This window comes from Colletes latitarsis, chromosome 2 (genome assembly GCF_051014445.1).
Source record: "Colletes latitarsis isolate SP2378_abdomen chromosome 2, iyColLati1, whole genome shotgun sequence".
Lineage (NCBI taxonomy): Eukaryota > Metazoa > Arthropoda > Insecta > Hymenoptera > Colletidae > Colletes > Colletes latitarsis.
In genome coordinates this window covers 18,092,346-18,114,670 of record NC_135135.1, presented here as the reverse complement: position 1 = coordinate 18,114,670, position 22,325 = coordinate 18,092,346, and the positions used below count along the sequence as shown (strand labels likewise).

Genomic DNA, 22,325 nt, shown 5'->3' with positions numbered 1-22,325 from the left:
CAAAATCAAATGATTATCACAATTTTTATTATTCAACCTCAACATATTTTTATTTTTAAAATTGTATTTCTTAACAATTCTAACACTATTTCTTTATATTTTGATGTAAATATTTATAAACTATATTTAGTATTAACATTTGTAAAATGTACATTTATACTAATAATGAATTAAAATTAGTCTTATAAATGCTTTTTATTTACCATTCCATTAATTCCTTAACTTCTATCATTCTTTGTAACGTCATAAATATAATCACTTCCAAAACTTATTGACAAAAATTTAATTCCGGACAAAATGTCTACGAAAAGAGTCCTTGAATATTGCCAAGGATCTATACTTTACTATCAAACATTTCTCTATATTTTCAGAGATATTTTAATGGAAAGATTAAAATAGCACCTTGTATATGTATTTATTTTTATATTAATGTCTTAAAAACTATACTGTTGTTCTTTTATTATTACAAGCGTAAAATAATCTTGCAGAAGCAGAGGTTAAGAAAACAATAGTTTATAAAAATTTGTTTATTTCGTAATAATCATGTTGTATGTATAAAACTACCTTCTAATTGCGTTTAAATAGCCATCTTTCTATGTTGGAAGTATGAAATATCCTTGGATTACATTAGCGCAACCTGTCTTTTCCCGATCAACTAACTTGACAATTGAATACTTTTAACAATAATGATTTTGCAATGTACTTGTGCTGAAAATACAAGAAACGTTTGCTTGTCATTAAAAAGAAAGGAATTATAAACAATTATGCGGAATAATTTTTGCAGTAAAACAAAATTAATTCAAGTCAGTTCATCGTAAGCAATACAAAATTTGTTAACATTTTTACATCGTTTATAAATATATCCGTTGCATTGAATAATGCACCGATTAGAAAAACTATAGGCAAATATCTATAACATTATTTCTAGAGTTCGATCTCTTTCATTTTAACATGTGTGTGGGTATGTGCGTATGCGCACGTTTCTATTAATTATTGTTACAATTTGTTGTATTTAAGCTCTTCGATTAATATATATTATAGATTCCACAGCATTATTCAAATATTGTCATGATTGGCGAAAAAATCTTGATAAATTTTTTTCTCTGTTATTATACGATTAAACATTAAGAATTTATGTATGAAGACCATATTCTTGTAATCGGAAGACTATGCATATTATATCTTGATCAAGTATCAAATTGAATAGAGCAGTTAAACCAAACTCTGTATAACAATCACAGTTATGCGAATGTCGAGTAAAATCGATTAAGCGATCGTTGATTGAATTACAGATATTTTGCAAACGTTCACTTTTTGTTATCATACGCAAATTAGTCATCTTTTAACAAGGCGAATTATCAATTTCTTTAGAAATGTATTTCGTGCTCTTCCGTTTTAATCGAAACTACGTATTCTTATTTTCTCATTCTCTCTCTCTCTCTCTCGCCCGTTTATTCGATCGATCGATTGCTCGGTCTTTCTTTCTTATTTATTTTCCACACACTCATTGCAACAAAATATTCTTCTTCTCTGTATTTACAGTGTTATTTACTTCGTATTTCCTTAACTTTTAATCAATGCCGCCTAATTGTTGATTTAAACTTGCTTGTACTTAATTTCTCCATAAAGTCATTAACTGTTACTTATTTTCGAAATTAAATCCAAAGCAAATTAAAGGTACTGATGAAGATTTGATGACGATACAATAAACGCAGCACTAATTAAAGGTAAAAGTAATTCGATATCTTTCCTCAAAATGTTTTACTCGATCACGAATCCTCGAGAATACTTGCTAGATTTTATTTTTCTCACTATTTAAGTTATCGATTATTACCAGTTTATTTATATTCAACTGAATAGAAGAAAAAGAAGGTTGTTTCATTGTTTTTTTTTTCTACGTATATAATATGAGCATATACGACTGTTGAAAATATGTATAGAGTAATTAGATGTGCCGCATCGGTGCCATTCGCTGTTATCTCAATTTCGTTAAACTAAATTTCATCGAGTTTTTGATAAATTTAAAAAATGGGAGTTAAAAGCAACGATCGATCCAACATTAATTTCCTCGACAAAAAAGTTTTCCTGCATCGATGAAAAATGCGCTGATTTCGATGGTATTTTCAATTCTCGAAGCTTATCGAAGCTTCGATGAACTTTTCGCAAGTTTTTTTTTTATTATTAATCTTAATCAGACTGTCGATTATTAACTCTATATAAAATATTTACATTATTTCTACTCGTTTCTTTATTTAGACCTCTTTGCTTCCACGTTGCATCACAAATTTTATGACAAAGTTTTATGAAAGGGTTAAAGTACTAAATTTTATCGAAGGCACAAATATTTCAGTTTTTATAATACTCGACTAATTACTGTGCTAGTAATACTACTTTGAACAGAAGAATTTCCCATAGATAGCTTCTACAAATTTCGTTTCACGTTTGACGGTGCATCTACAATTTGCTGTAAAATCTTATATATTTTTCAACATAATATACTCTTTACTTTCTCTTTAAATAATTATAATGGCAGTACCAAAAGAATTTTTTTTAAATAGAGATAAACTCAATTATCAAAGTTATGCTTATAATTGAACGTCGTATTTTAATTCTGTTTACTTTATAATACTTAGCAAAAACTATTTAGTAAGATTTCCTTAAAAGAAGGAGAATAAGAAACCTGTCTACTGCAAAAAAAGAAACATCATATATAATTGAATAGTATAGAATTACTTTTCTTCTACAGCTTTCAAATACATTCATCCTGAATTAGATTGTTATTGAATTTGTTCCCCAGTATGCTTAAATATTGAAATTTGAAGAGTATGCAACATACTAAACGGCTAACATATTAATGCGGTCCAAATTTAAGCGTACAGAATTTGATACTTATTCGGGAAACTCGACTTGATAAACGGAACCTTGTATTATTATATGCTGCTCTATGCATACGTTATGTATGCTTACACAGAGTGTCTCATTAAAAGTGACAAGCAAAGAATTCCTTTATTAAAAATTCCATTAAAAGCTAATGATTTGTCGATTATTATATCGAACTGAAATCACGTAGGCATTCGTGGGAATAAGTATCGATAATTACACAACTGCAGTTGTTTATTTGACGCTTTGTGGAACAATAGATATGATATTCCACTTGTACGAATAGTTAGATTTTAATTTGAAAATTTTACAATTAATTTTGAAAAATAAGCAAATTTGTAATGTTATTACTAATGGAAAGTGTGCTTTTCATTGTATTTAATGAATACTCTGTGTACGATAAAAGATCGATTTACTACTTTTATATAAAAAGACCTGGTATAAAAATGGGAAGACGATTCTTATAAATTACATTACAGATTAAGTATTGCGTGTTGTAACATTTTTACCAATGATTCGAAAGAGATGTAATTGTTGCTTTAATAAAAAGAATAATGCGTCGATATGACAGTCTCATTAAAGTACCAACGACAGAGATGAGTATTCTTATTTCTAAACTAGAGACTCCAGCTCCATACTGTAATTGATTTTTAATAAAAATTTGTGCATTTATTTGAATTTAAAAATTGCACCAGTATATGACTAAAGCGCAGTACTTTTTCTTTTTCACTTACATTTGTTTGTAAAAAAAAATTTCTGATCACCGGTTCTAACATTTTAACTTCATTACAAAAAAAATACAGATTTTTAACGTAAACTTGTTAAACTAAATTTAAACCACCTTAGTTTTTCAAGAATAGAATAAACATGAAATTTTACAACAAATAAACACCACTTTTATCAAAGTTTTTTCAATTTCTTTTATAAACAAATGTTTTAAAATAAAATTTATTTACAAAAAAAAAAAACGTCGCAAGCATTTTTTGCGGTATTTAACAAAAATTTATGTTTACCAACATAACACATTTTTCATCCGTCGTTGGTGCGCCATTAAAACATTTACAGAGCACACAAAATGTATTTGTGTAACAGATAAAAACCATAATATTCCACTGATAATATGCAAGGTAGACGTTATTAACTAATAACACTGTCTAACAAATAAAAGCCTTTCTTATATTTTGCAATATTTACTGGGTGACTCTTATGGAATTTCAGAGGAATTCTGATTCCTTATTCGTGTTTAGGACGAGAAACTTCACAAGGCTTACCCTGTAGTAATTGCGAAATAAAATTCGTGTTGGACAGTGTAATTATTATATGATTAACTGTTCTATAAGTAAACAATTGGTCGACTCATATTTTAAGTACACTTTCATTACCGGGATATAAGACAACATTTAGTGTCTTATTCTTAAGTAAGCGCAGAACAATACAAAATACTGGTTGTTTTATCATTATATTAATCATTAAGGGTAAAACTCTGTATTCGCCGTTCATTTGAACAGATCGAATGTTATGTAATAAAATTTTGCATTTTTATGCTATTTGATACCCTCTCTCTCTCGCTCTCTCTCTCGCGCGCGCTCTCTCTCTCTCGTTCTCTCTCTCTCTCTCTCTCTCTCTCTCTCTCTCTTGCTCGCTCTCACTGTACATCGTTATTATTGTAAAAGTAAATGCTCTGCATCCCTCCTTTAATCATACTTTCAGTCTCTTATGCATAGAAATATCTATGCTGAACATTTCGAGCATACCATAGGCCGCTTCGAAATTCGTGTGTTTCAAGGCAGGCTTGTATTATACAACATCTGCGTGGAAGCATTTTAATAAGAAAAAAAGAAGAAAAAAATATAGATGGAAACATTATTTCTCATCTGCTTTTTGCATAAAGTAGATAGTCCATCTCTAATCAGTTCTATAAGAATGTAGTCCCTTCACCGAGAACTAATGTATGATGACTATAATGTTTGTAGTTTCTTTCTAAATTTTTTGCTTCTTGATTCTATAATATATCCGATTCCTTAAGCTTATGGACCCTATAAGCATGGAATCTGAAAAAAGAAAAAAAAACCCGACCTAAAGACTTGTAGTTTTGTAATTGTTTGTCATCGAAGTGATAATAGAAAGTTATTTAAATCGAGGAATGATAGATATGGATTTCATGTATACGGGCAATGCTGCAATCGAATAAACGTTTACAAACTGCTATTCAGTGATTCGTGAATCTTTCTTATTGTGTTATGAATCAGTCTCTAAAATATGTCCAACTTACAAGGATATATGTATACTGTATAATATGTTTATTAGCAAACTTACGGCATTATTAATTGTCGTGACAATTCAGTGATCTCCTCTCAACAGTTCCATTAACAAATTAAATGAGCTGCCTTCTCCTTCAGCACGTTTTGCACTTAATAATTCTTTTCCCGCCTGGCATGTTCTTTGCAAATCTGGAATTCTCAATAGCAGTTCGCCGAACTTAGCAGGCATTTCCGGGTACCTCGCTATGGTGTACTGTTGCAATGCTTGTAAAGCCTTTTCCTGGGAGGCTCTAACCTTTTCAGGTTCCTTTAGTTCACTCGTGTCCGAGGTCAACAGCACTATTACCTTCATGTAACAGAAATTTACGAGAGAACAATATAAAACTGATTAATTATGTTAATACACGTATTACAATATTTCCTCTCATAAAAATCATAGAAATTGTTTAAATTATAACCGATAAATAATAAAATACTCTTTTAAAGAGAAAGATATGTATAGTGCAATTTATTCGAAAATAATTACCTTCATTGCTACGTATTCATACTGATCGACTCTGAGCCTTCTCAGATTGTTAGTAAATGCGAGCATTCTCTCGATGCATGTCGCTAAACCAAGTTGTCTAGCCTGTTCCAAAGTAATCGACTTGCCGAGAGATACTCTAATTTCACCGGGAGTACTCATACTGCGAAAACAACACGAAAAGAGCAGCAATTCGCACCAGGAATTAATCAATAGACATATTTGATCGTCGATCGATATGTTTTTAAATAGCGGTAAACTCTTGCACCACTTGACTATTTTGTAGAGCCGATGATCAGCAATGTTGCAGAGATTTGAAAGAAAATCAGGATGTTGAGTCGGATTGCCATTTGTATTATTACTGATTTGGGAACTGCTGTTGACAGGTGCACTGCGTTGTTCGTTGCTGACGCCAGAAATAGTGGGGCACGGCCTGTTATCTCTCCGAGTATTACTGAGATTTCCATTTCCTGTGGTACCGTTCGAGGGACATTCGATACCTGACCCACCATCGTTTCCGGCTCCAGACCCGACGCCCAATAACATACCATCGTTACTTCTGGCAACGTTTGTTCCTTCAGTTTTTATCCCAGACATACGATCATTATCGTTGTAGTGCCACAAGTGCTCTACATCCATGATATCCTGTAGAAGTTGCGGCACTACTTGCATCTTGTGTGAATGATTCGAGTGATGCCTGATGGAGTAATGATGCTCGCTACCAGCTGGAGCTGGACTGCAATTTCCACTTGCAGCTAGCTTATCGCTAGTCATACTGCACGCTGGACTACCAACGAGGCTCGCTGGAAGAGTGTAGGTACACTGATAGGTACTTCTTCCACCTCTGGTACGATCCTCCCTAATCGCCTCCAGCTTCATACCTGTTAGAGATACCGTATTTAGGCGCGAGTCCCAGCAAGTCACAGTTTTCTGGGTGCCGCGCACGTATAATTTAATGACATGAAACAATTGACTGCACTGTCTGGTAAGTACTCAATGTCCGGTAATGTAATCCTTGTCTCTTCTAATACAAGCTACGTAGTCAATGTTTTGTGTTGAGAAATAACTTTACGTCGAATAATTTTCGTTTTGATAAGTCTGCTATGTTATTTTCATAATATTTAAATACTTTTGTTCGATATTCTTCCTAATACTTAGTAAATTCATCCCCGATCGGATAATTAAAAGCATCACTTAGAAGCGGGCAATGTAATCTAACAACGTAGTTGGAAGACGCGGATCCTTATGGACTTTATATGTCAGCCAAGTAGGCCCCGAACGGGTAACAAGGGTAGGAGTAGTGAACGTGTATTAATTATCTAAACGTACCCATGTTGAGGCACTTGTCGAAACGGCAGGCTGGGCACTTCTTCCTGGTGGCGACAGTGACCGGACAGCCCGCGCCTCTAAGGCACACATAATTCTTCCGATTCTGGACGGTGCGTTTAAAGAATCCTTTGCAAGACTCGCAAGAGAAAATTCCGTAATGGAAACCGCTGATCTTGTCTCCGCAAATTGGACAGGGACTATTGATCAGCTGCTGTCTAGTAGAAATACCAGAAGGTGCCGAGGGTATTCGACAGTCTTCCTGATCGTCTGTGGTAGCATGTCCTTCGGGAGAGAGCTCGGAACCAGGCGCAGAAGGAGAATAATGATGCGCAACGGCAGCAGAGGCCGTTGCTGGTAGATGAAGCGGACTTCCTTGGGCTACTTGGTGCTGATGATGCTGCGGATGTCTTGGCTGCTGGACGGGTGAATGCGTGGGTGGACTAAGAGAACCGTAGCTGTAACAGCTGCTCGAGGCGTCTGAATTGTTTCTCGAGAGCGAATGCGATAGCGACAACGATAACGACGAGGTCGAGTTGTTGAAGCTATGACGGGAGAGAGAAAGCGACGAAGACGGGACTGGACTTCCTGCTCCTAGAGCAGAGTGTCGAGCTGCATGGGGACTCTGCGTTGGCGAGCTAAATACACTATACGCAGAGTGAATTGCGGAATCGGGCGACGGCACCTGAAGAGATGGATAACAAAAAAAGGAACGAATTACATATTTACCGATAACCACTATTAATCGATCACAACTGCACAACTGAATGCAATTAAGGTTCATCGATACGGTTGCATATCGATCTCACCTGTGATCTCGTGTGGCTATGCTTGGTCAAATGATGCCTGGGATTTAACACCGGACTATGATTTGGAGTTGAGCTGTTGTAGCCGCCAAGTAGGTTCCCCACGAGAAGAGGCAAATCGCTTTGTTGTGTCTGTTCGAGGCTCTCGATGTTCCGTTGTTGTTGTTGCTGTTGCTGTTGCTGTTGTTGCTGTTGCATCTGCTGACCGTGAGCCAGAGATAACCCTGTATCGTGGAAAGAACCTAGCCCGAATCCCGGACTGGACCCGAAGTCTGGCTCCGGTTTAATGAGAAACTTCTGCTCCACAGGACTGGGACTCGTGCCGCATACTTGGACACCTTCCATCGACGTCTCCTCGTGCATGTCCTACGGAAACGATCTCAATAACAGCCATCGTAGTGGCGAAAAGAAGAACTATCGAGGTTTAATTGAAGATTAACGAAACCAATGTCCAATGAAACCGTGTATATAAATCTTCTACAAAAAAACTAATTAGTAATTTTATAAACAGGATCGCGCTTAAGCAGCACTTACTTGGTTCGTGATCGTGTTGGAAGACATTTCTTGGTCGGAAAGTTCTCCTTCCCACGACATTGGTCTCTCTGGCTGTTGGTGAGACGTATCGTTCCCGTCGTAACAATTTCCATCTTCAACGTCACCGTCGCCGATTTTCTCGCCGCTGCCCAACACGTCGCGCTTTTTCTTTGTGCGTAAATTCACCCCTCGGAAATCGATCTTGCTTATCTCGCCATCGCTATCTTCGGCGTCGTTCTCTGTCTTTTGGGCCAAGACACCGACTCCTATCCCGATGCCGATGCTGTGCGAGCCGGTGCTGGTGCCGATTCCTGTCGTTGACACAACGTTCGTGTTCCCGCAGTCCAGCACGGAACCACAGCTCGAAACTACGGACACCGTCACGCCGTTTTGCCCGGCAAGATACTTGCAGATACCCTTGCCTGGAATATTCAACAGTCATCTTCGGCTCTCTGTTTTTTTGGGGAAGATACACGCTATTATGTATATGTATGCAACGACTTTTAACGTTCGTTTCGCGTGAGTTTGTTTGCATTTAAATATACGAAGCGATAGGAATAGTTGTTGGATCGTTTAAAGGTTGAAAGTAACCAGGAAACATTGTTCGATCAATTACCGTCGTGTATGTCCTGATTGGGCGGCACATTAATCGTAGTGACGGAAACGTTCTTTCCAGTTTCTGAGGAACGAGCCGCGGTGATCGTACATGAATGTCCGCTAGGAGTCGAGGAACAGCAGCTCGACGAGGCAGTGGCCGAAGTAGTAGTTGCCAAAGAGGAGGTAGAGGTGGTGCAGGATGCAGAGACGGAGGTGGAGTTGTCTGGAGCAGCAGAACCGCTGGACGAACAAACAGCCGCGCCGGAGTTTGTTTTCCAAGACTGCGAAGCCGGCCACCAGCCAGGACTTGGCCCCGGGCCCGGTCCTGGGCCCTCGCTGGGCCCGTTTTGCTCCGACATCCTCAGCTGCTTATCCCGTCGCACGTTCGTGACACGACTCGGACCCTCTGGATAGTCGCGAAACCCTGCGACATCTTGGGAACAACTTCTCTGGTTCAGGTAACTAGTTTCCACGATTCGTCTATCAACTTTCGGCGAGGTCTATCTGTTTTTCACGTTTGTTCCAATCAGAGCATCGAGCATGGAACATCAAGCGACGCGATTGTGTCTGCAACCAGAGGATCGCGTCTCGTTAAAATCTTTTATTATTTACGTACAATTTTAACGCAAACATTTTTTTAAATCTAGGATTGGATCGAAACCATGCTTTAGAAACGTCGTGCTATACGGAATGTATAAGGTAAAGGAGTCAATACTTGGACACTAGTGTATATAATGTTGATTATTATCTCTAATATTCGCTATGTGTAGTGGGATTGTGGAATCAGGACACTGAATTGGATCCCACTGTTTCAGTTGTACAACTATCGAGTTAGTCAAATAGTTGTATATTTATTGTATTTTACAGATTGTTATTCAAGTCAAGGATCCTTTTAATTCTTTTAAAGAACAATATAAACATGGTTTACCATATACTTGGAAAACTCTATAGCGTCTCGTTTGCATCTTGAACCTCCAAGTACGAGATTACCTGTACTCTCAGTTTAACTACTTCGCGACTACGCGATATTTTTGTAGTATCGTGCTGGGGATAAGGTTGACGAGCGCGGTCTGTACAACATCGCTACACTAGCCACTGCACAAGGGTTAACTATGAAATAATAATTATAATGGAAAAATGTCAAGTTGTAACATGACGGCATTGCAAGAAATCGTATCGTGGTTGCGCCGCGCCGCCGCGTCGCATTTACCGAGTGTTCGAAAAGAGCCTGTGGAAGCGGCTACACACATCCAAGTTCCGCTAGTGTGCGCTGACGGTCATCCCGCAAGGCCGGTCCACTTCCGGTCTCGCAGAACCACCGATTGACCTTCATGCGCAAACGTAAACGCGCTTCAGCATTCCCATCTTTTGTTTATAATTGATCACGCAACGCGATATAACACACCGAGCAGGAAAAACCCGGTACAAAATCATAACCCTTGTCCGTTACACCTACGCAACGCGTTAATCGTGTTAGTTAATTATTATTTCCAGAGGACAGCGGAACTCTGTTACGACCAAGTAACTTTTACGATCTACAACTATGTTGCTCCGTCGAATACGCTTCAAAGAAGTAGGAAAATTGCAGCAAACAACGCGACCACTGGGGAATTTTTTAGTACATTCCACTATATTTCAGTGTTAACATGCACTGCTCAGTATTTTGAAACCTAAAACCGTGCAATGGTTGCATAGGACAAAGTTACAAAAAATGTTGACCTCGACAACATACTTAAAAATTATTAATAATTGGTAAGGATTCGTTAGCGTTATCGCGTAAGCATTTTATGTTCTTTTTTTTCAAGGTCATTGGGACTCGATTACTCGTTTTTATTATTTTCCCCGTTATACGCGCATTCAAATGTACTATGTAGGTATGTACAGTATGCTTGCGACGAGGAAACACTTTTCTGCACACAGGCGAGCTGCCTGCCGTGAAGATTAACGACCTTCGCAATCGTACACAGAAATCATATTCAAAGCTTTCTCTCTTTTGACAAGTATATTCCGAACAATTCATAAAAATCCAAACATTTACGGAGATTCTTAAGACGCTTGAAACATAATTAGAGGGTCTTGAAACTTTGCTTACGACGGAGGATTTCAGTTCCCCTTATGGATTTAAAGAGCGTTATCTTTCGATGAAGTTGAAAGATCGAGAAAAAATTGGTCCAAGCAACGCGAGGGAAAGAAAAAGATACCGTCTTATGGCCTCGCTAATAACTACATATTAGGTAGAACATTCTGTAAACGAGTCAAGACGTTTCGAGTACAATTTATTTAAAATTAAATGTTCTTGAATTTTTGTTTCGTTCAAAGCCCAAGGTAAATCAACCAGTCGAACGATGCAACCTGATAAACAATTTTACTGAAATCGTATGTCGCGTGCGTACGATAGGAGTATTTTTCTACCGGACCTCGTCGCGACTATGATTTTCGGTTGGGATAACATTACAAATTACTCGAACCCTTTGCGCGAATAAATTGGTTAAAAAGTTGCAACAAGAACTGTTCGCGAGTGGGCATAATTATACGAACATCAAGCGTCGTGCAGCTGTATTGCTCTGTTCTCCCGGAGGTTTGTAGAGGCCACGACGTTGGTAGCTACAACTACGGCTGCGACGCCGCGCCGCGCCGACGGTAAGGTCAAGGCCCTCTGCAACCGCCCTACCCAACTCCGATGTATATACCTTCGAAGTCACGTGACGCGACTCAAGGTCTTTTCTCCCTACTCTGATCCAGCACACCGACCACGCCACGCCACGCCATGCCACGCCATGCCACGCCATGCCACGCCACGCCACGCCATGCATGCCATCCGCCACAATGCACCTAGATCGCTCTTTTTCGTGTGCGTGGACAAATGTAGGCTTCCCGGTTTGCTTTCCTCGGAAACTTCACAAACCATTTCCACGTTCGATTCTTTCACATGGTTCGAGGTAACTTTAACCACCCAACATCACCTCTATGTATCAATCGATTCGAACGTTGACTCTCGTAATTAACCGAGCTTGTCTAGAAATTATTTATAAATATCGCTACGTCCGGGACAATTAAGAAATTCATTTTGGGTCTCCGGGTATATCGAAACGTGTTACGAATAGCTACAGGTCAACGACATCGCTCAACGGCAGCCTGCATTAACTCGATAATGGAAAGAATAAAATGATTTCGAAAAGTTACAAACGGTTTACATCGTTGTTTATGGGCGCAAAAATTATTCAATGTATTCAACGATTCACAGTTCCAAGCGTGACGGGTGAATCTTGATCATCGAGATAGAATTCTATGCTAACGATATCGATGTTTTAATCGTTTGCAGTTAGAAACGATTTGTCTCAAATTTTATCGGATCGAAGAGAACTAGCGAATTTGGCCTTCGAACGTTAGCTATAAAAAGAATTATGTATTCGATGGGCAGTGTTCTAATGGCTAATAACGTGGGAAGCGTATCGATATCAATATCTCGCAGGACATTCCGTTCTCATTAGACGACGTGTGACGGTGTGAATCTTCATTGTAAGAAAAATATGCGGTTCATCTATTTAAACTCAAATAAATTAAAATTAAATGACAATTTCATTTAGTTGCTTAAATATTTGTTCAAGTCTCATATTAATACACGTTTCAAGAAAATTTTACCTACTCTGTTTTCCATCATTAATGCCAAACAACAGAAATACACTTTATCGGAAAACGATTTTTGTTTGTTTCAGTGTATATACTTATTTCCTACTCGTCTGTCGCGCGATGCTATTATGTCCATGCCTTGATAGTAGGTGTAAGCATGGCAGGTGACGCGGAAGAGGGATCGATGACCTTACGAGTACACGCCGGCTCTATTTTGAGCGTGTTGTATACAGAGTGTTTCATGAAACTCGGTCAGGCTATAACATCGACACGATTTCAGGGACGAAAAAAGATAAGGCTACTTTTCTAGAAAATGGAGAAAATTTTTGGAAATAATCAAGCACCATAACGACGCCAATATGGATACTGGTTACCGTTTAAACCTCATCCGCAACAGGTTCTTCTAAGCGTTTTAATTTCTCGATTCTATATTCAAAACAACTCCGATTAATGTTTGAATTAAACTTAAAGCATATAACACGCGTCAATATTAGTGTGTCGTTCGACTCGAAGAAGGCAGCTGCAATGTCGGCAAAACTGGAGAAGGTGGCAATATGGATTACTGTATTTCTTTTGAAGAAAACACATATTAAAAAAGCTAAAAGTACATTAATTAGAGATGGAAATCAATACAAGACGGGAAGTGTCTACAAAATGGTTTTGAAAACATTTACTCGTGTCATTCGTTAATTTTTCACATCACCAATGTTCCTAATATTTTTTATGTATCACATAACCGATTACAAATGTATCGTTGATGTTTTTAAAATATCAGTCACGGGTTAGGAGATAAGACTGATTCATGTATGCGACACGTATATGATCTGTACAGTTACATATACAATACCTACGATCTTTGAGACCATTTACCATTTTCCCTTCAGCAGTAGTGAACAATTTACTTCTCAAGATTCTTCACATTTACCGATATTAGATACTTTCTCTATTTCAGTATTTATTCGAAATCGTGGGCGACGCAAATATTTTATTAAACCGTTTTTGTAACGCGCATTATACGTGTGGGGACGGTCACCATCGGTATTTATAATTTTGGAGTGGTTGGTTAGACCCTAAAAGTTTTAATTATCAAATAAAGCGTGTTTCGCAGAAAGACCCGCGTATCAGCCATTGCGAGAGGTCGTTTCCACTGGGAAACGGTCTCCACTTTCTAAAACGATATTAACGGAGGATAAATGAACGTAACAGACATTAGACTCTATTATCAAGTACCGACAAAAATTAATCGTACAGTTTGTTTATTTTATACATAATTTGGAAACGGCACGGGTGAAATAAAGAGGGAACGTTGTCTAAAAATTCTTCCGCGTTGTTTGCGTGTCACGGATTTTCTTACTTTTTCCACGACCGACCGATATCCGCGCCTAGTACGTAATATTAGTTCGTACGGCCGTCCATTGCACGGTGAATATGCGTAGGTATTCCATGGAAGCTTTCCTTGTTTCCACCGTTGCATATATAGGTACGAAAAATACTCGCTTCGATGTAAAATCTTTCTCTCTTTGTTTCGCTTACAAGGTAGACGCCAGTTTTCCTTTCACCTAGGCCAGTGGGCCTGAGCGGACCCAACCGTGCATACGTGTAATATCTCATCAATGTATTCACGTAACTTCGCACGCGTGACTCTGTAACTGTACGCGGTTACGAATATGCTACACCGTATTCATTGAGAAGGATAATAAAAAACGTATTATATTCAAACGTATATCTTAATTTTATTTTCGACGCGACGTTTTTCTTTCCAATTATGTAATAAGCGACAAAGAACCGGGAACGCCGTTAACGCTTACATAAAATAAGTAGACAAGCGTGGCGATAAACTTTTTCGTTGTGTCACTTGGCTCGGAGACTAGAGACTGGTAACAAAATGAAAATTCGCGGTTAGCGAAATTCAATCTGTTCTTATCTCCCCCTCGACGCGAGGTTTACACTGGAAACAAGATTGGGAATAGTAAAAGCAAGCGAGACACAATGAAATTGAGTCAGATATAGTTAATAGGCGATCGTTGGTAACTCATTAGTAACCTGAAACACCCTCGGTCGCGTGTTGGAGATAACGCCGAGGCTCGCTCTCGAAGGCGCAAAGTTCCAGGAACTGGCGGGGATCAGTTTGTGACACAACGAAAGGTGAAAATCGTGACACGATGGAAGGAGTTACCGTATTTATTAACGAGTATGCGAAAAGTATCAAGAATGTTCCTTTTTCATTTGCCAGATATGACACCTTGTACGAGCCAACCTGTACGTATATATCTACACGTCGGTCGGGGATACTCAGTGGTCTGGTCTGGGTGTCAATTAAAATTATTATAGCCGGTCGAGGGACATTTTTGAGCAGCATCGAGAACCGGTTCGGTCCTGGACCGGCTGCAACAGGCAGCTACCGTCTCGTATAGACACTGCCCGCATTTTGTTTTCGCCTGCCCCAACGAGATCGCGTCGGATTGGTTCTGCCCTCAGATAACAGTAACATTCGCGATAGAAAACAATCGATTGCTAGCGAGGCTGTCGTTCCTTTCGATGCCGCGGATCAAAATTCTCATAACGCGACAAACTCCCGTGTCGACGTTGCAGGATACATATTTATACTCGCTTACGATCGAGACATAACCTCTTTTTTTGTTTTTATTCTCTATAATAGACAATTATCTTAAAGCGTCTTTAATACGATGATTCGATGATCGATAATAAATGTGAGCATTTTAATCACCAAATAGAACCCTATTAAAGTCGAGAGTAGCATTGTAGATACGTGCAAAGGCGAGCGGGTATCCCTACTCTTCCACTCGGCCTCTCGCAGCTACGCCAAGTGGTTCTCAATATATTTCTTATAATCGATGTCTTCTACGTGTTATTCGAGTATTTTTAAATATTTTTTATTTACGACGTTACTTGTTGTTACCTATCGTTTTAAGTGACATTTTCCCGACCGTATGAGATTTCGAAGGCAATGTTAAACATAGATCGATGCACGGTGTTCGGTGGTACGGAGAGTCAGCGCGTGCCAAGAAATAGTAGTGGGACGAAGAGGAATATGTGACCTGTGGATGCCTACGATACCGCTCGCTGTCGATCGTAATGTCGTTACGTTTAATAGAAATCGAACTTAATCCCAACGATAAGCATTGGTAATAATAAACTAGTAACTATTAAGAGATTAATGTACGACGTATTGTCTAATGCAGCATTCCGATCTCCGGCGCTTTATACGAATATTATAGGTTATGTACGCATACGCGTATCCCAGAATGACAGAACCGAAAGGCAGTCAAGTTTCATTAAAATCAGCATAGTTACAGAACGTTGATATCTTCCATTCTGTGATCGAGCCTACCGATATTATTTATAGAAAAATTAAGTTGAACGCAGAATTTTGTCGAAGATACGCGTACCGATCGTCTTACTTAACTCGTCGCAAACTTGTTTTATTCGACGACCTTTAGAATGCAATGTTCGCGTATTTACAACAGCTACAGTAATTCTAGATCAAAGCCTTGAATTAAACTGTTTTCCACTGCGTGTTAGAATGGAGCGCGAGATATTTTTTTTAAAACAGGACAGAGTTGCATACACATGCGGTGAGTCGGTCCCCGAGTATGCACACGTTTTCTTATACGAACTGCACGCTCGTAACTTCTCAGGTCTTGCACTCTCGCGATACCGTGGGCACGCACCGAGCGAGCGATGTCGGTTTTTCTGTTCGAAAGGTTTGTTGATACGAACACACTCGATACTCGCGTATCAACGTTTATATTTATGTATCTTGTTTATCTTAAGGTTAATTACTACGCGTTGCAAACTTTGTATGCAAAAATATTTAGTCAACACTACGAACGATAAATGTCAATTCGTTTAAACATTTTTCTACTCGTTTCTGCGCTTAAGATAATTGCGTCGATTCGACGACGGGTTAGATGAAACGTAAATAAACGTGTAATCGAGAAGACGTCGAGTTTGGAAAGATTCGTTCAAGAGGGACAGGAGGAAGAAGAGAGGAAGATCGTTGTCGAGTAGGAACGACGAACGATCGAGGTGCGGTCGGGCCGGGCCGGGTCAGTACGTCGAGAAAGGTTCATCAATATTCATAAGTCGCACTAGGCCTATCCGTGTCTCAAGGATCTAGGGAGTTTCCACTACACACTCTTTCTCCCTGTCTCTTTTTTTTCTCTCTTTTCACGTGCAGAGTGTGGGACTGCATATGCACGAGGAGAGACATTCACGCGACATACAATTCTCTACGTAACGTGCACATGTGCTCGCCTAGTTATTTACGTTACATTCTACCTGCACATTGTCATATCGCATTACTACTCTTTACCAAACTTGATGGAAGAATTAAATAAATAAAGTTAAACGACCCGCGATCTAAATACACATACGAAATAGGACATGATGTTTCGATCAATTTTTCTATCGATGAAGTGTTACTAAAACTTAGGACCTTGTTGACTAAGTTATAACACTATGTTTATCAAGACTTATTCAAATCTGGCGCCAAGTTTCTTCATACACCCTATATGTATACATACCTACTTTAACGACGTTTCTTCGTTCGTTTACGCGCACATACTACACGCATATTTGCGTTGCACGTACATGCGTGTCAGTCGTATATGCACGTGTAATATATACATTCTGCGGTCGTGATAAGATCAAGAAGCTTGCGCAATCTCGAGTAGCGATTACCACGAGAGGCAGTGTCGTGGACGGACAGACCCGTCGCCGCCAATGCTCGCGGCTTTTACCTGCATATTCCACTCGGCTTCGACTAATGACAACAACCACTTATTACCTTTGAAACAACACTTCTCATCATAAATACCTTTTATCATATTTCATGGGAAATATATTTCTCGAATTTTGTTAGGTTATGTTAATGTTTAGCGACATATAACCAGTAACAAAACGATGTTAATTTCATCTTATTAATGTTATGGGACCTTTATCGATAAATATGTGATCTCTACGCTGTCAAAGGGTTTTATAAAACGTCAGAATTATATACGTCGAACTGAAACATAGAGCCCGCCCTTTTTCTAACAAATATTGTCCGCAGCTCTGACGACATTTCTTGCCGCCAGTAACACTAAAGTATGACAGTCTTTACATCAGTTTCTTTCTGAACACTATCGTTGATTCCCTGCCTGATTTTTAATAATTAAAAATAATTAATATAGGACAACGTAAATGCAATAATACACACCGATCGACGACTACTCTGTGACTGACTATACAATTTCCACGTTTCGATATAGTCGGTTATGTGTAAACTTTATACCGACAGGTGTCGCCCAAAATAAATTATAACAGAGTTGTTATCAACCAAGGATAACTTGAAACTTTTTTCTCTGTTACTAAATAAAAAGAGTTTTTACATTAGAATATATCCTGTATTAAAAATCCTAAACCAAAGGATAAATCAGTGATTCTAAGGGAGTGGTTGTTGTATAATTACCCCAGAGTATTTATGATTTAAATGCGATTGAAAATGCGTGACACGAATTAAAAGATCGAATTCAACAACATTGCATTACCAATAAGGAAAGAAAGTTGCTTACAGAATTTACATTCTGTATTCATTCATATTTTCATTCTATTTTTCTCCTTCATTCCCGCACGTTTTTTTCAACTTATTGTCTTCTCAATAGCGAATTAAAAAACTGTTGCGTCCAAATTCTATTACATATAAAAATAAGGAGTAAATTAAATAAGAAATAGTAATAGTAAGTAAATGATGATAAAGAAAAACACGTCTAATCGATCTAGTGATTCATACGTAGAAACTACGTTCTGAAAAGAAAATGAGATAGTATAATAAAAATAGTGGGACCTTCGGTAAGATAAACCAACTGATAAATCTGTATAAAAACTGTTAGCTTTTCTGAAAGTGAACAGTTATTTTACTGCTTTGTACTATCGTTTGTTGCTTTTACTGTTTCTAGGTGTTAAATATCGATAAGGTAAATTAACTAAATACTGATTTCCATCGATCAACTTGAATTTCAATTTAGTACGAAGCGTCTCGTAGGTAAAATGTCGGACTTTCGTTCGGTTTGAAGTTCCTGAATCAGAGATAACGCGTCTACGTGCTAGATTCCGTGTTCGACCTTCGATTTGATAACGACAGGATAACGTTTCGACGAGAATGCATTTATCGTTGCAACTAAATGATCTAACATGGCTGTAATTTGTCTGGGAATAAAAATGAAACGACGCATTATCATTTCTTGAACACGTAGAGGAGCGAAACTTTGGTAGTATGTTAAAATCTGTCGTACACGGGCACGAACACGAGCACGGGCACAGGACACGGACACGTGTTTAACGACGAGATAATTCGTCGCCTCTGTTTAACGGGTTCGCTCGGAAGACGAAACGTCCATATGCAGGCGCGTAAGTACGAGAGAAAGAAGTTGATGCGAGCGATCGAAGAAAATCTCCCAGGCACAAACATCCTGCGTTGAGGAGCACTGATTTGCAGTGTATGTATATCGTGTATTAGTTCGATGGTAGGGATGGAGGTGAAGGGTGTAAGAGGAGGACGCGGAGGGGCTCAAGGCCGGTCACGCTGTCAAGCCAGAAAGCCTGCGCGCCGAAATATCAACATGACTGTTCAACTCGGTTAGCATCGCTTGTTGCTTGCTCCCGATTACCTCGCCACGTTCGCAAACGCGTCCGTTTACATCGCGTTTCTTTGTGTACCGAACAAAATATCGCTAAATCATGAAAAATTTGTGTCGTACCGCACCATCATTTTTATGCCCGACGAAAAGTAGACGCGGCCGGTAGCAGCAGCGGCAAACGGGGGGGTTAAACGCAAAGTACAGAAAGGGAGAGGAAATTGACTTTCGGACAGGTGGTACAACTACGGAGGCTGACAGCTGATAGTTCGTGACTCTCGTATTGAGGGAGGTTACGAAACTCGTTACCACGAGAAAGGCTACGACACGGTCTTTCAGGAAAGAAGCGGAATACGTTGGTGTGCAAGCGTGCATGTGCAAGTGCCTCGGCGGCTCGCGGACGAGAAAGAGAAAGAGAAAGAGGAAGGAGATAGAGAGACAAAAGGGAGAGACGCTGAAAGCGGAGATAGATTCTACCGATTTACAACCGATCGAGTTCCCGATCGAAATTCCACGTTCCGCTCGGTTATCGAGGTATCGCGAGTTCCGAGTGTCCGATAAAACTTGAAAACGGTTTTCCATCGGTCGGGAAACGTTCACGGAAAGAGGAGCAAAAGAAAAGAAGAAAAAAAAAAGAGGGAGACGCGGGAAGAAGTGGGAGGCAAGGCAAGAGGGAAGAGAGAAAGAGAACGATACAAGGAAAGGGGGATAACGAGGAAAAGGAGGAGCGAGCCGAGGGGTCATCGGGAAACATAACCTCTGTACGCGCAACGTTCGTGTACTCGAGCAACCGATTTTAGACATTATCATCGTTTTTTCTCTACTTCCGTGCGTCATGTTTGTTACCTTATGTTCTGTGCGATACGACGACCGCGACAAAGATCATCCGAATTTTTCGTATTCGAAGGCAGCGTCTGGGACACGACACTCTTGACAGTTTTCCACGGCGATGTACGTTGCTGGTACAGTTTTTTCGTTGACACACGAGGGTGGACAGGCCGATAGATCACAACACTATCGACACTTTCAATACGCGACACTACGGTAGACTAGTGATCGGGCGTCTTCGGACGGAGTAACAGGCACCCGAAAGAGCTTGGCACACCTTCGCGTCACGTTACAACGAGTTACAACAAGCCACAGGCAGCTACAGGCACGGGCTACCTCGAACTCTCTGTCTCCGTCTCAGTCTTCGTCTTCGTCTCCGTCTCCGTCTCCGTCTCCGCTGTTGACTGGTGGCTACCTCACACCACAACCTCCTCTCGTACCTGTGTCTCTCTTTCTCTCTTTTTCTCTTTCTATACTCGTGTGCGGAGCCAGTGCCACTAGTACAGTGCATCGCCACCAGATGGTCGACATTGGCGCACGTCGATGTATATTAATATAACGAATCTGGACGAAATTGATTTGAAACGATACTTGAAAAATAATTTTCAAACAGAAACTAAACAGGATTCTCTTAACTAACTTTCCTCTATTGTTTTACTCATCGAATTAACGAAAACGGTGTAGTATAGAAAAGTAATAACAAATGTATTTAACGAGATAATGGATATTTCGGCACTTGAATATATTCTTCTTTAAACGAGAATATAATTTAATTTTCTTATTTAATTATCGATGTGACGAAAAGGTTGAGATATCTCCTTTAGAATCCTTTAATGATAGTAGCAATTATTTCTTTTACACTTTTGAAACCGTTTGATATGTATAAATTCGAGCAAGTACACGATTGTAGTTCAGTGGCGATACGTTCACGCAAAAACGTTAAAACCGAACTTCTGACCGAGTACGTAGATCCATGGAGCAAGATAAAACGAATCACATACTAATTTAAATAAAATTAATTATTCAACAATAAATTGAAGATAATGTACTAATTTTCTTTGCTCAAAAAACTTAATTTGTTAATGATTAAAACAAACAAATCGCATTGATCTTTCAGTACAGCGAACGTACAATTTAATCCAGCCAAAGCATTGCTACTAAATCGAATGTGTACATACTAGATTCTCGTTGGTCGACTACGCTTTCGGAATACTATTATACATACCTAACTGTTACTAGTTAGTATCTTCTGTTTATAAACTCGAGTAAATTGCATGTTTTCCACTAGAAAAATTTTGTTTTAACAATATTTTATTAACATTATATTTAAGTTTGACGACCATGTCTTTCCACATACGTTTATGCAACGTCGCTACTAGAAACTAGAAACGTCCTTACGCATGGTTATGTTACTGTTAATATGGAATGTTCAAGGATACATTCAAGTTATTGCCAAAACTAGATAACCTCATTTTTTATTATCTAAGGAATAAAGAAATGAAATTTTCAACACCCTTCATTTTTTTAAATTACCGGTATATTCGTTCCATATATGTTTTATGAGATTTAAATATGCAATCATTTCCATCCGAGTTGGTGCAATTTTACGATATTAGTGCTTCTGTAGAAGAAAAGGGTTTAAACGATAAAATACAAATCTGTAGAGAAATAAGAAATCTTTTCAAGTGGGTGCATATACCGGTCGAAATCGGATCGCTGCGCCATCTAGCGTGAAATATGTGAAAACGTCGCGAAATCTAGTCGTTGACGATAACGTTTCTTAATCATGTTTTTTGGCAATTTCAACTTTTCAGCTGAAATATCTCTGCTCTTGAAACACGTAGGGCAAATGCAAAGACATTTTTTCAGTATAATCAGAGTTTTAGCAATCAATTTAACTTATTCGAAATTCTATTGCTGTGGTTCTTAACTTGCGATCCACGAATGTAAAATTTCGAAAGTTTGAATACTCGAGTAGTTAATTTAATTTTATGTTTTGAGCAGAATACAGGTATAGGATCACAATTAGATCAATTAGATCTGTAGCTCGTACATCTCGGAAACTAAGAATGTCCGGCGATCGCATGTACTGGGCAAAGTTGTCGAGAATATTTAAAAAATCATAGAAATAGGTGTCGTACCTCTATTTCGAATATTCGCCTAATTTTCATTAATATTAATTCATATATCTTTCTTTAATAACCTACGTTTGAAACAAATAATTACATTGTATTGTATAATTACTAAGAATCATATATTTATTTTCAATTAGATCGAGTAATAAAGTTTGAATGTCGAAACA

At 38.6% G+C, this 22,325-nt stretch overlaps 1 protein-coding gene across 1 annotated transcript; it reads right to left on the bottom strand.

Annotated features, from left to right (window-relative positions):
* Positions 1-512: 512 nt before the first annotated feature.
* On the bottom strand, positions 513-20,742 carry Hr39 (nuclear hormone receptor FTZ-F1 beta). Its single transcript, XM_076783438.1, has 8 exons — positions 20,042-20,742; positions 8,947-9,494; positions 8,331-8,752; positions 7,800-8,162; positions 6,994-7,675; positions 5,668-6,545; positions 5,197-5,487; positions 513-4,931 (listed from the first exon to the last, which is right to left on the bottom strand). The coding sequence occupies exons 2-7, from the start codon at positions 9,284-9,286 to the stop codon at positions 5,221-5,223; spliced, it is 2,952 nt and encodes a 983-aa protein (XP_076639553.1). The 5' UTR covers positions 9,287-9,494; positions 20,042-20,742; the 3' UTR covers positions 513-4,931; positions 5,197-5,220.
* Positions 20,743-22,325: the final 1,583 nt, after the last annotated feature.

Coding starts and splice junctions, on each gene's coding strand:
- Hr39 (XM_076783438.1), bottom strand. CDS start 9,286: ATGTCGGAGCAAAACGGGCCCAGCGAGGGCCCAGGACCGGGCCCGGGG. Junction 7,676..7,799: donor ATAGCCACACGAGATCACAG/GTGAGATCGATA, acceptor CCATCTCTTCAG/GTGCCGTCGCCCGATTCCGC. Junction 6,546..6,993: donor CGACAAGTGCCTCAACATGG/GTACGTTTAGAT, acceptor TATCTCTAACAG/GTATGAAGCTGGAGGCGATT.